Source organism: Globicephala melas, chromosome 1 (genome assembly GCF_963455315.2).
Source record: "Globicephala melas chromosome 1, mGloMel1.2, whole genome shotgun sequence".
Classification (NCBI taxonomy): Eukaryota; Metazoa; Chordata; class Mammalia; order Artiodactyla; family Delphinidae; genus Globicephala; species Globicephala melas.
In genome coordinates, this window is record NC_083314.1 from 82694674 (window position 1) to 82711358 (window position 16685).

The 16685-nt window shown below is 38.9% G+C and overlaps 1 protein-coding gene and 1 pseudogene across 1 annotated transcript; both read left to right on the top strand.

The window, feature by feature from the left end:
* The first annotated feature begins 5526 nt into the window (after positions 1-5526).
* Positions 5527-8034, top strand: ADAM30 (ADAM metallopeptidase domain 30). Its single transcript, XM_030869322.2, is given in 5 exon segments — positions 5527-6450; positions 6667-7076; positions 7078-7618; positions 7620-7906; positions 7908-8034. Coding segments are annotated over 5 exon segments (2289 nt in total).
* Positions 8035-8598: 564 nt separating this feature from the next.
* LOC138842612 (tigger transposable element-derived protein 1-like) lies at positions 8599-11629 on the top strand (annotated as a pseudogene).
* The last annotated feature ends 5056 nt before the right edge of the window (positions 11630-16685 follow it).

Consider the following 16685-nt stretch of genomic DNA (forward strand, 5'->3'; position numbering starts at 1 on the left):
ATCTAAACTAGAAATGAATGAGGAAACATTACAACTAATGTCATATAAATAAAAGGAATTACAAGAGACTACTATGAATAATTATATGCTAACAAATTGGATGACCTAAGAAATGGATACATTTCTAGAAACAAACAACCTACCAAGGATGAATCACAAAGAAATAAAAGATATAAATGGGCCTATAACTAGTGGGGAGATTGAAAATTAATCAAAACCTGTCAACAAAGGAAAGTTCAGGATTAGATGGTTTCACTGGAGAATTCTACCAAATATTTAAAGAATAATTAACATCAAGACTTCTTAGTCTCTTTCAAAGAATTAAAGAGGCAGGGACACTCTCAAACTCATTCTGTGAGGCCAACATTACCATAGTACCAAAACCAGATAAAAGATAACAAGGAAAGAAGACCACAGAGCAATATCTCTCATAAATATTGATACAAAAATCCTAAAGAAAATACTAGCAAACTGAATTCAACAACACATGAAAGGGATCATATTCCATGACCAAATGGGATTTATACTGAATGTAAGGATGGTCCAAAATGTGAAAAATCAATCCATGTACTAAACCTCATTAAGAGAACAAAGGACAAAAGCCATATGAGTATCTCAATTGATGCAAACAAAGCATTTGAAAATATTCAACACACTTTCATGACAAAAATGCCCCACAGACTAGGGAGGGAAGAAAACTACTTCAACATAATAAAAGCCATGAATAAAAAGCTAACAATTAACATCATATTCAATGGGAAAGCTTTCCCTTTAAGATCAAGAACAAGTGGGCAAAGATGTTCACTCTTGTCATTACTATTCAACATAGTACAGAACCTTTAGCCAGAGCAATCAGACATGAAAAAGAAATAAAACACATATAAAATGGAAAAGAAGAATTAAAATAATCTCTGTTTGCAGAAGATATGGCCTTATATACAGAAAATCCTAAGAATTCCACCCCCACACAAAAAAACCCAAACCCTGTTAGAACTAATAATGAATTCATCAAAGTTGCAGGATACAAAATCAACACTCAAAAATCAGGGGCATTCCTATATGTTAACAATGAGCAAACTGAGATGGAAATTTGGGAAATATTCCCACTAAACTACAATACTATAGCCTTAAAAAGTATAAAATTCTTAGGAATATACTTAACAAAGGAGGTGAAAGACTTAGACGTGGAAAACTGCAAAACATTGCTTAAAAAATTCCAAAGATGCTTCAGATTAATGGAATGACATCCCAGGGTCATGGAATGGAAGACTTAATATTGGTAAAATATAATAATTGATAGTCATTATGATGGTTTAGTACTGGCATAAAGATAGATATACAGACCAATGGTATAGAATTGAGAACCCAGAGATAAACCTTTCTATATATGGCCAAATGATATTCAAAAAGAATGTCAAGACTACACAATAAGAAGAATAGAGTCTCTTTAACAAATGTTATATGTTAACAAATATGTTAACATATGTTATGATATGTTAACAAATGTTATGATACCCATATGCAAAAGAATAAAGCTAGACACTTACCTTACACATGTACAAAAATTAACTCAAAATGGATTAAACAGCTAATTGTAAGAACAAAAACTATTAAATTCCTAGGGGTAAAGCTTCAGGACACTGGATTTGGGAATGATTTCTTGGATATGACACTAAAACCACAGGTAACAAAGTAAAAAATTGATTAAAAAGATGACAACAACAGGGCTTCCATGGCGCAGTGGTTAAGAATCCGCCTGCCAATGCAGGGGACAAGGGTTCGAGCCCTGGTCTGGGAAGGTCCCACAAGCCGCGGAGCAACTAAGCCCGTGCGCCACAACTACTAAGCCTGCGCTCTAGAGCCCGCGAGCCACAACTGCTGAAGCCCGCATGCCTAGAGTCCGTGCTCCTCAACAAGAGAAGCCACCTCAATGAAAAGCCCGTGCACCGCAACGAAGAGAAACTCCCGCTCGCCGCAACTAGAGAAAGCCCGCGTGCAGCAACGAAGACCCAACACAGCCAAAAATAAATAAATAAAATTAATTAATTAATTTAAAAAACCCTAAAGGAGGAAGAAATACTACATATTACGTGATGTATTTAAAAAAGAAAAAAGATGACAACAACAAATTTTAAATCTGTACACCAAAAGATACACTCAAGAGAGTGAAAAGGCAATCTGCAGAATGGGAGAAAAGTTATAATTGCAAATCATACATCTGATACAGGGTAATATTCAGAATATCTAAGAAACTTCTTCAACTCAGCAATAAAAGTTAAATAATCTGGTTTAAAAATGGGCCAAGAGGTTGAATAGATATTTCTCCAAAGAAGATATACAAATGGCCAATAAGCATATAAAAGAGTCTCAGTATAATCAGCAAGGAAATGCAGATCAAGCCACAATGATATACCACCTCACACCCATCAGGATGGCCACTATTAAAAGTTCAGAAAATAAGTGTTGGTAAGGATGCAGAGAAGTTGGAACCCTGTGAACAGTTAGTAGGAATGTAAAATCGTGCAGCTATTAAGGAAAGGAATATGGAGTTCCTCAGAAAGTTAAAAATAGAATTACCATATATCTAGCAATTGAGTTTCTGGATGTGTGTCCTAAAGAACTCAAAGCAGGATCTTCAGGAGATATTTGCACACCCATTTTCATTGCAGGATTATTCACAATAGTCAAGAGGTTGAAGCAACCCAAATGTCCACCAACAGATGAATGACTAAGGAAGTGTGGTATATACATATATGGAAGAGCATGCATGCTTAAGAAAGGAAAATCCTGTCACAGGCTACAACATGAAGAAACTTTAAGGATATTATGCTAAGTGAAATAAGCCAGTTACACAAAGACAAACGCTGTATGATTCTACTCATACTCAATATTTTAAGTAATCAAAATCATAGAAATAGAAAGTAGAAAGATGGTTTCTATGTGTAGGGGACAGGGGGTAGAATTAGCGATTTTTAGGTATAGTTTTAGTGCTGCAAGATGGAAAAGCTCTAGAGATCTGTTGCACAAAAATATGAATATAGTTAACACTATGGAAATGTACATTTTAAAATGGTTAAAACGGTAAAGTTAATGTTATGTTTTTTTAACCACAGTGTTTAAAACGTGTTATTGAACAAACTGCTTTACAAGATAATTTGTAAACCAATACAGGATTTTTAGAGTTCTGTCTGATTTTCAGAGGGCTCAATCAATTTGAGCACTTGCATTTTCTTTGATCTAACACAATTCTAAGAAGCCACCAGAAGTGGCAAAAAGGTGTGTATGTGCATCTATATATTTACATATAAATAAATAATATTTAATGTGTACATATATTTATCTTAATCACCATAATAGAACATATTTATCAACAAGAAAAATGTAAAAATTTGAAACAATGTTTATACCATGAATACATAAAGGAAATGGTTAAATAAAGAATTATGTGAATACTATAGAATATTACGTATCCGTTAGTAGGCAATGATCTACGTCTGTTATTATCAATGGCCTAGAAAATTATTTACAATATATTGTGTACTGAAAAATGGCAGTGTCAAAAATATATGAATAGTATGTACTATTTTTAAATATGACATACTTTCTATATTTTAATGGCATGTCCTAAGATGGAAAAAGCATCATACCTAAGAATTCTAAGTGTTGGGAAGAGTTTATTGGAGACATATGCAGATTGAGGATAAAGGAAAGGCTTGCATTTTCTACTCTATGTAATTCAGGGTTATTTCCACCTTTTACAATATATGTGCATGATTTTTGTAAATAAGGGGAGATAGGTCAAAGCAGGCTATTTCCACAAAGCTTTGTGTTAACAAACAGATGCTGTAGAGTTTAGCCCAAAGACAATTTTGTTGCAACAGGAGCTGCAGAATTAGTGTTTTAATCAAGAAATACTCCAGGGGCCTAAAGGAAAATGGTATTGATGTGAAAATGATGATAAGATAGAATGAATACAGGAGATAGATCCCAACTGCCCTCCCCAGTTTAGGCTGCTGGGGGCTTGAGAAAATCACAGACGGAGGAAACTGTGATTTCTGATTTCCAATCTGAACTAGGAGCTCAACACATTTGGTGATACCTTCATTTGTCCCTAGACAGCTCTCTGCTGAGTTCTTCTCTTCTTCATCTCCTTTACCTCCACTGTCCCTCACCTCAGCAGCTGACTTTACTGGGACCCTGAACCTTCAGACTGGCCCTGCCTTACTGGCTACTAACTACACTCACTGCTTCTCCTGCCTGCCAACCAGGTCATCTCCACTGTACACAGGCTCCTCCTTTGCTCCCCCCTGAGTGGGCCCCCTTTGAAGGGACCCACCATCCTCTCCTGGAGGCTGAGCCAGGCTGTATATGGGGGTTTTCCTAACAGTGCTTGAGAATGGCCAGGACCCTTCCATCTAACAATCCTTCTTTTTTATTTAATTTTATTTATTTAATTTTTTTAAACTTTTTATGTTATATTGGAGTATAGTTGATTAACAATGTTGTGTTAGTTTCAGGTGTATAGGAAAGTGATTCAGTTACACCTATTCATGTATCTATTAGTTTTCAAATTCTTTTCCCATTTAGATTGTTACATAATATTTAGCAGAGTTCCTGGTGCTATACAGCACGTTATCTATTTTATATATAGCAGTTTGTTCATGACAATCCGAAACTCCCTAGAACCCTCCAGCCACTGTTGTGTTTCTTCCCTCTTTTCACATCCAACTTCTTGAACGTGTGGTCTGGATTTGTGATCTCCCTTCTGAATCCCCCTTTCACATCACAACCTTCTGGCATGTGGCTCCTCAGCAGTTCCCCTAACCGTTCACACTAAAGTGACCAAGACCTCCTTTTGTTAAATTCAGCATTTATTGAACTCTGCTCGGTATTTCACCTGTTGACCACAGGAGCTGCCCGGGGTGGGGGTGGGGAGGTGGAGTCTCCTCTGATTTTCTCAGGCTCTGGTGATACTCTTGCTGGCTCCGGTGATCTTTCCGTTTGCCTCAAGCGAGCTCAGCAGAAAAGTGGAAATGATTTTAACTGTGAAGTGGACACAACGGGCTTTAAAATATCCCACTCAACCCATGGAAAAATCAGGTGTGTCCTAAGGCCTATAGAAACAGAAGAAATGGCCCAAGATACAGTGAGCCTTTAACAAGTGCACCGTAGTTCCTCTTATTCTTTATTCCTTCTCCTTTTCCCCAACCCGTTCTCTGCCCTTCTCCACCCCTTGTGCAAATAGCCTCGCTTTTCATTTTATTCTCGCGCACCTTCCCTGGATTCTTGCACGTGCGCCCAACGGCACCGCCCAGAAAACGAACTAGATGCATTGGACAGGGCGTGCACCTGCTGTGGAAATCCGCTGGACTGAGCCTGACCCAGCTTGGACCGAGGATGCGCTCCCACACGGGGGCTCAGGGAGCTCCGCACTCACTAGTCCCGCGCCTCTAGCGGCGGTCCCTGGAAGTCTGAGTCGCAAGGCCCCAGTGGCAGGGACTGACTCACTTGGGAACAGGCTCTGCCATGAGGTCAGTGAGGACGCTCCTCTGCCCAGGCCGTTCGCTCCCCTTGCTAGTCCTGCCCGTGCTCCTGGTTGACTCTCTTGGCAAGGATTTAATTTTTCACCCCGAGTGGGGCTTTGACTCCTATGAAATCACCGTCCCCAAGAAGCTGAGCTTCCATGGAGGGGAGCAGGGTGTGGCCAAGCACGTGTCCTACCTCCTGCAGGTAAAAGGCAAGAACCACGTCCTCCACCTGTGGCCCAAGAGGTTTCTATTGCCCCGGAATCTGCAGGTTTTCTCCTTCACAGAACAGGAGAGGCTCTTGGAGGATCACCCTTATATACCCAGCGACTGCAACCATATGGGCTTGGTTGAAGGAAATCAGGATTCTAAAGCTACTTTAAGTACATGCATGGGGGGTCTCCGAGGCATACTGAAAGTCAATGCCAACCATTACCAAATCGAGCCCCTCAGAGCCTCTTCCAATTTTGAACATGTCATATATCTCCTAAAGAAAGAGGAGGAATTTCCCAATCAGATCTGTGGCTCAACTAATGATGAAACAGTAGAGCAGTTGGCCGAGCATGAGAACAGGGCTAGGATACATGACTTTAGTGAGGCATATATGCACCAAAAGTACTTGGAATTAGCCCTGGTCTTTGATAACAGTAGGTATTTATATTTGAACTCCAAACTTACTCAAGTCATAAATGATGCCATTCTTCTGACTGCAATTGCAGACTCTTACTTTCAAGATGTCCGTACGAGAATACAACTATTAGCTATGGAAGTATGGACAGACAGAGACAAAATAGCACTTAATGCCCCAGTGATATCACAAGTTTTAGGCCAGTTTGTGCAATACAGATCACGTGACCTGAGTCGTCGGATTCCAGCAGATCGGGCACACCTATACCTTAAAAAACAGTTTAGTGGGGCTTCCCTGGTGGCGCAGTGGTTGAGAGTCCGCCTGCCAATGCAGGAGGCACGGGTTCGTGCCCCGGTCTGGAGGATCCCACATGCCGCGGAGCGGCTGGGCCCGTGAGCCATGGCCGCTGAGCCTGCACGTCCGGAACCTGTGCCCCGCAACGGGAGAGGCTACAGCAGTGAGAGGCCCGCGTATGGCAAAAAAAAACCCAAAAAACAAACAACAAAAAAACAGTTTAGTGATGCGCTTTCACAGCACTGGGGAAGTGTATGTAGTACATTGCCTTCTGGATCTACACGTTCTATTCTAGATAAAAATATCCTTGGACCTGCCAGTTGGACGACTCATGCTCTGGGCCATAGTGTGGGAATGATCCACGATTACAAATACTGCCAATGTAAGGGTAGGCATAGTTGCATCATGGGCACTGGATGAACTGGGTTTAGTAATTGTAGTTATGCCGAATTTTATTCGCAGGTAAGTTCAGGATTAAACTGTCTAACGGATATCCCAGGATTAGGTTATGTGGTAAAGAGATGTGGAAACAAAATTGTGGAAGAGAATGAGGAATGTGATTGTGGTTCAAGAGAGGACTGTAAAGAAGACCCATGTTGTCAGCCAGATTGTAAATTCAAAGAAGGTGCCCTGTAGCACTGGACGTTGCTGTCATAACTGTCAATTTCGTCCATCTGGATATACGTGTCAGGGGGAAGAAAATGAATGTGACCTTGCAGAGCACTGCAGTGGGACCTCAGCATTCTGCCCAAGTGACGCATATAAGCAGGATGGAACTCCGTGCAAGTACAGAGCCCGTTGTGTCAGAAAGGGCTGCCAATCCAGAACTGTGCAGTGTCCAAATATTTTTGGAGCTGATGCCATGGGGGCTCCTCTTCAATGCTACAATGCAGTTAATGTAATAGGTGACCAATATGGGAACTGTGGTATTTTAGGAGTTCGTCAGTATGAGAAGTGTCCCAGAGAAAAGGCATTATGTGGCAGGCTACAGTGTATAAATGTCGAAACCATCCCTGATATGCAAGATCATACTATTCTAATTTCCACTCACCTGCATGAAGAAAATCTCATGTGCTGGGGCACTGGCTATCATCTAGCCATGGTACCTATGGGGTTACCTGACCTGGATGTGATAAGTGATGGTACCTTCTGTGGTAAGGAGCGGATATGTTTTTAATAGAAATTGTGTGAATAGCTCAGTCCTGAATTTTGACTGTTTGCCTGAGAATTGCAACGGCCGAGGCATTTGCAACAGTAACAAAAACTGCCACTGCATGTATGTCTGGGCCCCTCCATTCTGTGAGGAGTGGGGGTATGGAGGGAGCGTTGACAGTGGGCCTCCAGGACCCCTAAAGAGGGAGGTGCCCGCCTCACTTCAGGTCGTGTCCATTATGTTAATGCGCCTGATTTTCTTAATTATCTCAGTGATTGTTGTGCTTTTCAGGAAAATCATAGGAAGCTTATAAATCCAAAGAGAAAGAAACACCACCAATTAACACTGGAGCAGAACAATTCAAGACCAAAATGATCAAGAAACCAAAAAAGCAATCAGGCAATCCACTGTCACTCTATTACACAGGGTCATAAATTGAACAAGCTTCTCATTTATCCAAACACTTCTTCCTTCTTCCTTCAATTTATTTTACCTAATGTTCTTTGAGGTTTTGATCAGTAAATAAAAGGTATTCTTGGTTTGGAAACAAATCAGTGCGTTTTTCTTTCCTGCTTCACTTTCCCCTTGGTTTGTGATCAAGTTTTGGATATCCTTAAAAGAATGCCCTAACAGCTTTTCGAACACAGAATGCTGTGCGTTTCATAGAATTACAGTGGATTTCAGAGTAGAGTCCTGTCTCTCAGTTCCCAGCAAACAAAACCATTGTCTGCTTTTCCCTCTGCCTCCTTCATGAAATCCTGTGTGTCTCTGCCCCGTGCTGAACCATAAATGGTAACTACCACATTTTATATATAGAATGCGATAGTTTGCAAGGGGTGTGTGTCCCTCAGTTAAGTATCTTCTGCTGTTATAGTCACTGTATGGTTCACTGTATCTCCGTAGAAGTGTGATCTCTGACTCAGTGTTTGGGTTGACCTCAGCTGGGTTGAGGACTCTAATCTACCGTAACTCTTGCATTGCACCACAGTCTACAAATGATGACAAGGTCTGTCAGTGTCCTGAGGACAAGGATCTTAACAGAATTCTGTGCTTTGGGTTTCTGCTTGCAGGGGCAAGTCTTTTGTGAATGTGTGCTGGGGGACATCTGGCCCCAGGTTTGCCACACCCCTAAGGAGATCAGAGGGGAGTGAGGAATACCTTCCATCCCAAGTACACCCAGGTCTGCCTCCAAGTGTTCTCCCCCACCCTTTTGCCTGGGAGGAGAGGAGGACTGACTGGCCCCTTCAGAGGAGTCAGTGGCCACTTCTTGCTCAGCGAGGGTCTCGTCACCCCAGACCTGTGTGAGCCCAAGTGTTTTGGTCTTGTTCTGGGCTGAGTCCTCCTGCTGTTCCCTCACCTTCCCCAGGCAGCACTGCAGGTCCACTGTACCCCACCCCAATCTCCTCTTTTCTTAGCCACATAGTTCTTCTAACTAAAGAAGGTGTGGGAGGCTCACAATAAAGAGTGGTCCCCTTGGACTATCTGGGGACTCTTATTACTCAGAGGAGTAACACCGAAATAACCCCATCTTTGTGGTGATCATAATTTTAACATTTTTCAAGCTTGGCCATCATCAGAAAATATCCTAAAAAAAGAGGACATGTGCTTATAGCCTCAATACTGTTAATAGATTTGTCACTTCTCTTTTATGCTCCCCTCCACTAAATTTCACGTTTATTGCTCAGAAGCAGAAATATTTAGATACAAGGTATACCTTGTTTTATTGAGCTTTGCAGTTATGGGTTTTTTTTGTTTTTTGTTTTTTTACAGATTGGATGTAAAACCCTGTAAAACCCTGCCTCGAGCTAATCTATTGGTGCAATTTTTCCAACAGCTATTGCTCACTTCATGTCTCTGCCACATTTTGGTAATTCTCGCAATATTTCAAACTTTTAAATTATTATTATATTTTTACGATTATCTGTGATCAGTGATCTTTGATGTTACTATTGTAATCGTTTTGTGGCACCACAAACTGTACCCGTATAAGACAGTGAACTTAATAAATACTGTGTATGTCTGGCTACTCCACAGACCCACTGTTACCCCATCTCTCTCCCTCTCCTCAGGGTTCCTTATTCCCTGAGACATAACAATATTGAAATTAGGCCAATTAATAACCCTACAACGACCTCTAAATATTCAAGTGAAAGGAAGAGTCACACATCTCTCGCTTTATATCAAAAGCTAGAAGTGATTAAGTTTAATGAGGAAGGCATGTTGAAAGCTGAGACACACTGAAAGCTGGGCCTCCTACACCAAACAGTTAGTCAAATTATGAATGCAAAGGAAAAGTTCTTAAAGAAAATTAAAATTGCATCTCCAGTGAACACATAAATGATGAGAAAGAGAAACTACCTTATCGCAGATATGGAGAAAATTTTAGTAATTTGGGTAGAAGATTAAACCAGTCACAACATTTCCCTAAGTCAAAGCCTAATCCAGAGCAAGGCCCTAATCTCTTCAATTCTCCAAAGGCTGAGAGAGGTGAGGACGCTGCAGAAGAAAAGTTTGAAGCTAGCAGAGGTTGGTTCATGAAGTTTAAGGAAAGAAGCTGTCTTCATAACATTAAAGTACAAGGTGAAGCAACAAGTACTGATGTAGAAGTTGCAGCAAGTTATCCAGAAGATCTAGCTAAGATAGGTAATAAAGGTGGCTCCACCAAACAACAGATTTTCAATGTAGACAAAACAGCCTTCTGTTGGAAGAAGATGCCACCTAGGACTTTCATAGCTACAGAGGAGAAGTCAATGCCTGCCTTCAAAGCTTCAACGGACAGGCTGAATTTTGTTAGGGGTTAATGTAGCTGGTGACTTTAAGTTGAAGCTAATACTCATTTACCATTCAAAAAGTCCTAGGGCCCTTAAGAATTATATTAAATCTACACTGCCTCTCCTCTATAAATGAAACAACAAAGCCTGGATGACAGCATATCTATTTACAGTGTGGTTTACTGAATATTTAAGCCCACTGTTGAAAACTACTGCTCAGAAAAAAAGATTCCTTTCAAAATATTACTGCTTATTGACAATGCACCTGGTCACCCAAGAGCTTTGCTGGAGATGTACAATGAGATAGATGATGTTTTCATGCCTGCTAACACAAAATCCATTCTGTAGCCCATTGAGCACAGGGGACTCTGCTCAATATTATGTAACAACCTAAATGGGAAAACAATTTGAAAAAGAATAGATACATGTATACATATAACTGAATCACTTTGCGGTACAACTGAAACTAACATGACATTGTTAATCAGCTATACTCCAATATAAAATAAAAAGTTAAAAAAGAAGTAATTTTAACATTCAAGTCTTATTACTTATGAAATGCATTTCATAAGGCTATAGCTGCCATATATATGGATCTGGGCAAAGTAAGTTGAAAATCTTCTGGAAAGGATTCACCATTCTAGATGCCATTTAAGAACGTTTGTGATCCATGGGAAGAGGTCAAAACATCAATATTAACAGAAGTTTGAAAGAAGTTGATTCCAACCTTTATGGATGACTTTGAGAAGTTCAAGACTTCAGTGAAGGAAGTAACTGCATATGTGGTGAAAATAGCACGAGAACTAGAATTAGAAGTGGAGCCTGAAGATGTGACTGAATTGTTGCAATTTCATGATAAAACTTAAATGGATGAGGAGTTGCTTCTTATGGATGAGCAAAGAAAGTAGTTTCTTAACATGGAATCTACTCTTGGAGATGATGCTATGAAGATTGTTGAAATGACAACAGAAGATTCAGAATATTACATAAACTTAGTTGACAAAGCAGTGGCAGAGTTTAAGACAATTGATTCCAATTTTGAAAGATTTACTGTGGCTAAGATACTATCAAGCAGCATTACATGCTACAGAGAAATGATTGATGAAAGGAAGAGTCAATCAGTGTGGCAAAATTCATTCTTTCTTATTTTAAGAAATTGCCACAGCAGCCCCAGCCTTCAGCAGCCACTACCTTGATCAGTCAACCACCATCAGTATTGAGGCAAGACCCTCCGCCAGCAAAGATTATGACTCGCTAAATGCTCAGGTGCTCCTTAGCATTTTATAGCAATAAAGTATTTTCTAATTAGGTTTGTACATAATAGACATAATGCTATTGCATACTTAATAGTGTAGTGTAAACATAACTTTTATATTCACTGGGAAACAAAAAAATTCATGTGACTTGCTTTATTGTGATATTTGCTTTATTGCGGTGGTCTGGAACCGAACCCACAATATCTCCAAGGTATGCCTGTGTATGTTTTATGCTTCCATCCTACTAATAAATGTTCTTAGGGTCTTACTTTTCACTCCAATTTGCTTATCAAGGTAATATTTTTGAAGACAACCCCCTTAAAAATGAATTATAGTACTTGCTATTATTACAATCTTTTCACACCTCTACATATGCATATTATTCAGAAAATATAGAAAATGGAAGCTAACATATATTGTGTATCTTCTATGTGACAAGCACTGTTGTACAGATTTTAATATATTGAGTTTGGTCCAGCAAACACATTTTGAGCACCACCCAAGTGCCAAGTGCCCAAGATAGAGATTAAGTCACATCCCTGTTCTTGAGAGTGGCATCTGGCCCACGAACAAATAATTTCCATACAATGAGGGGAATGCTATTACAAAGGAGGGGCTGGTTTAGGGCAGGGTTCACGGATGAGATAAAGCCTGGGATGAATGCACTGAAGGATGAAGAAGAGAGTTAATCATGTACAGACTTTTCAATTTAAAATTCTGTGACATAACTTCCATTGTGCTTCTTAAGCAAATCACCTGAGGCTTTGTAGCTGGCAGAGCTTGTCACAAATATAGAGAATAGATTGCCCAGGAAATGTGGAGAAGGGGAGAGTCCTCTATACCACCTGCCTCCTACATTGGGGATGAGTGGGTGGCCATAAACTCTATTGTCAAGATAAGGGTTTCTCCAGACTGGTTGTAAAAGATAATGAACACCTCCTCGGTGACTCATTTCTTCTCTCACACTGATAGGATTTGTTCCAGTATCGTGGGATATTACAGGGCTTGCTTGCAACAGTACTCATGGTCAATATCTCCATCAAATATAATATGACAATGTCCAGGGCTGTAAAAATTTGCACCCTAGGGGGGCAAGGAGGAACTCTTCAATAGTTTCTTAAAATAATGAGGGGTTTAGGCTGTTTTCTCAGGATTTAGGACTGGAAAACATTTCAAGACTCTCCTCATTATATAATCACTTCAGATTTTTCCACATCCCTCTACCAGACTTTATTTTCACATTCTCTTAAAGCACCTTTTTAAAAAATCTCTTTCTCTGATTATTCCGTTAGGTACTCCCCACTCCCCTGCCCCTGCCTGATTGAGGTTCTTTTTCCATGCCAGTCTAACAGTACTAAAATGTTTAGCTGTGAAAAAGTAATTGACTTTTTTTTTTGAATTTCCGAATTTTATTTTATTTTTACACATCAGGTTCTTATTAGTTATCAATTTTATACATATATAAAATATACATATATATGTATGTATATATGTATATGTCAGTCCCAATCTCCCAAATCATCACACCACCACCTCCCCTGCCACTTTCCCCCCTTGGTGTCCATACGTTTGTTCTCTACATCTGTATCTCTATTTCTGCCCTGCAAACTGGTTCATCTGTACCATTTTTGTAGGTTCCACATATATGCGTTAATACACGATACTTGTTTTTCTCTTTCTGGCTTACTTCACTCTGTATGACAGTCTATAGATCCATTCACATCTATACAAATGACCCAACTTCGTTCCTTTTTATGGCTGAGTAATATTCCCTTATATATATGTACCACATCTTCTTTATCCGTTCATCTGTCGATGGGCATTTAGGTTGCTTCCATGACCTGGCTATTGTAAATAGTGCTGCAATGAACATTAGGGTGTATGTGTATTTTTGAATTATGGTTTTCTCTGGGTATATGCCCAGTAGTGGGATTGCTGGGTCATATGGTAATTCTACATTTAGTTTTTTAAGGAACCTCCATACTGTTCTCCATAGTGGCTGTATCAATTTACATTCCCGCCAACAGTGCAAGAGGGTTCCCTTTTCTGCACACCCTCTCTAGCATTTGTTGTTTGTAGATTTTCTAATGATGCTCATTCTAACTGGTGTGAGGTGATAGCTCATTGTAGTTTTGATTTGCATTTCTCTAATAATTAGTGATGTTGAGCAGATTTTCATGTGCTTATTGGCCATCTGCATGTCTACTTTGGTGAAATGTCTATTTAGGTCTTCTGATCATTTTTGGATTGGGTTGTTTGTTTTTAAAATATTGAACAGCATGAGCTATTTATATATTTTGGAGATTAATCTTTTGACCGCTGATTTGTTTGCAAATATTTTCTCCCATTCTGAGGGTTGTCTTTTTGTCTTGTTTATGGTTTCCTTTGCTGTGCAAAAGCTTTTAAGTTTCATTAGATCCCATTTGTTTATTTTTGTTTTTATTTCCATTTCTGTAGGAGGTAGATCAAAAAAAATCTTGCTGTGATTTATATCAAAGAGTGTTCTTCCTATGTTTTCCTCTAAGAGTTTTACAGTGTCCAGTCTTACATTTAGGTCTCTAATCCATTTTGACTTTATTTTTGTGTATGGTGTTAGGGAGTGTTCTAATTTCATTCTTTTACATGTAGCTGTCCAGTTTTCCCAACACCACTTATTGAAGAGGCTGTCTTTTCTCCATTGTATATTCTTGCCTCCTTTATCAAAGACAAGGTGACCATATGTGCATGGGTTTATCTCTGGACTTTCTATCCTGTTCCATTCATCGATATTTCTGTTTTTGTGCCAGTACCATATTGTCTTGATTACTGTAGCTTTGTAGTATAGTCTGAAGTCAGGGAGCCTGATTCCTCCAACTCCATTTCTCTTTCTCAAGATTGCTTTGTCTATTCGGGGTCTTTTGTGTCTCCATACAAATTTTAAGATTTTTTGTTATAGTTCTGCAAAAAATGCCATTGGTAATTTGACAGGGATTCCACTGAATCTGTAGATTGCTTTGAGTAGTATAGTCATTTTCAAAATATTGATTTTTTCCAATCCAAGAACATGTAAATCTCTCCATCTGTTTGTATCACCTTTAATTTCTTTCATCAGTGTCTTATAGTTTTCTGCATACAGGTCTTTTGTCTCCCTAGGTAGGTTTATTCCTAGGTATTTTATTCTTTTTTTTTGGTAAGTGGGAGTGTTTCCTTAATTTCTCTTTTGGATTTTTCATCATTAGTGTATAGGAATGCAGGAGATTTCTGTGCATTAATTTTATATCCTGCTACTTTACCAAATTCATTGATTATCTCTAGTAGTTTTCTGGTGGCATCTTTAGGATTCTCTATGTATACTATCATGTCTTCTGTAAACAGTGACAGTTTTACTTCTACTTTTCCATTTTGTATTCCTGTTATTTCTTTTTCTTCTCTGATTGCCATGGCTAGGAATTTCAAAACTATGCTGAATAATAGTGACAAGAGTGGACATTCTTGTCTTGTTCCTGATCTTAGAGGAAATGCTTTCAGTTTTTCACCATTGAGAATGATGTTTGCTGTGGGTTTGTCATATATGGTCTTTATTATGTTGAGGTAGTTTCCCTCTATGCCCACTTTCTGGAGAGTTTTTATGGTAAATGGGTGTTGAATTTTGTCAGAAGCTTTTTCTGCATCTATTGAGATGATCATATGGTTTTTATTCAATTTTGTTAATATGGTGTATCACGTTGATTGATTTGCATATATTGAAGAATCCTTGCATCCTTGGGATAAATCTCACTTGATTATGGTGTATGATCCTTTTAGTGTGTTGTTGGATTCTGTTTTGTAGTATTTTGTTGAGGATTTTTGCATATATATTCATCAGTAATATTGGTCTGTAGTTTTGTTTTTTTGTAGTATCTTTGTCTGGTTTTGGTATCAGGGTGATGGTGGTCTCATAGAATGAGTTTGGGAGTTTTCCTTCCTCTGAAATTTTTTGGAAGAGTTTGAGAAGGATGGGTGTTAGCTCTTCTCTAAATGTTTGATAGAATTTACCTGTGAAGCCGTCTGGTCCTGGACTTTTGTTTGTTGGAAGATTTTTAATCACAGTTTCAATTTCATTATTTGTGATTGGTCTGTTCATATTTTCTGTTTCTTCCTGGTTCAGTCTTGGAAGGTTATACCTTTCTAAGAATTTGTCCATTTCTTCCAGGTTGTCCATTTTATTGGCATAGAGTTGCTTGTAGTAGTCTCTTAGGATGCTTTGTATTTCTGCAGTGTCTGTTGTAACTTCTCCTACATGAATTCATTCTCCTAAATGACTTTCTAATTCATTAGAAATTCATTTCTAATTTTATTGATTTGAGTCCTCTCCCTCTTTTTCTTGATGAGTCTGGCTAATGGTTTATCAATTTTGTTTACCTTCTCAACGAACCAGCTTTTAGTTTTATTGACCTTTGCTATTGTTTTCTTTGTTTCTATTTCATTTATTACAGTCTGCTCTTTATAATTTCTTTCCTTCTACTAACTTTGGGTTTTGTTTGTTCTTCTTTCTCTAGTTCCTTTAGGTGTAAAGTTAGATTGTTTATTTGAGATTTTTCTTGTTTCTTGAGGCAGGCTTGTATTGCTATAAACTTCCCTCTTAGAGATGCTTTTGCTGCATCCCATAGGTTTTGTATCATCGTGATTTTGTTGTAATTTGTCTCTAGGTATTTTTTGATTTCCTCTTTGATTTCTTCAGTGATCTCTTGGTTATTTAATAACGTAGTGTTTAGCCTCCATGTGTTTGTGTTTTTACATTTTTTCCCCTGTAATTCATTTCTAATCTCATAGTGTTGTGGTCAGAAAAGATGCTTGATATGATTTCAATTTTCTTAAATTTACTGAGGCTTGATTTGTGACCCAAGATGTGATCTACCCTGGAGAATGTTCTGTGCGCACTTGAGAAGAAAGTGTAATCTGCTGTTTTTGGATGGAATGTCCTATGAATATCAACCAAATTTAGCTGGTCTATTGTGTCATTTAAAGCTTGTGTTTCCTTATTAATTTTCTGTTTGGATGATCTGTCCATTGGTGTAAGTGAGGTGTTAAAGTCCCCCA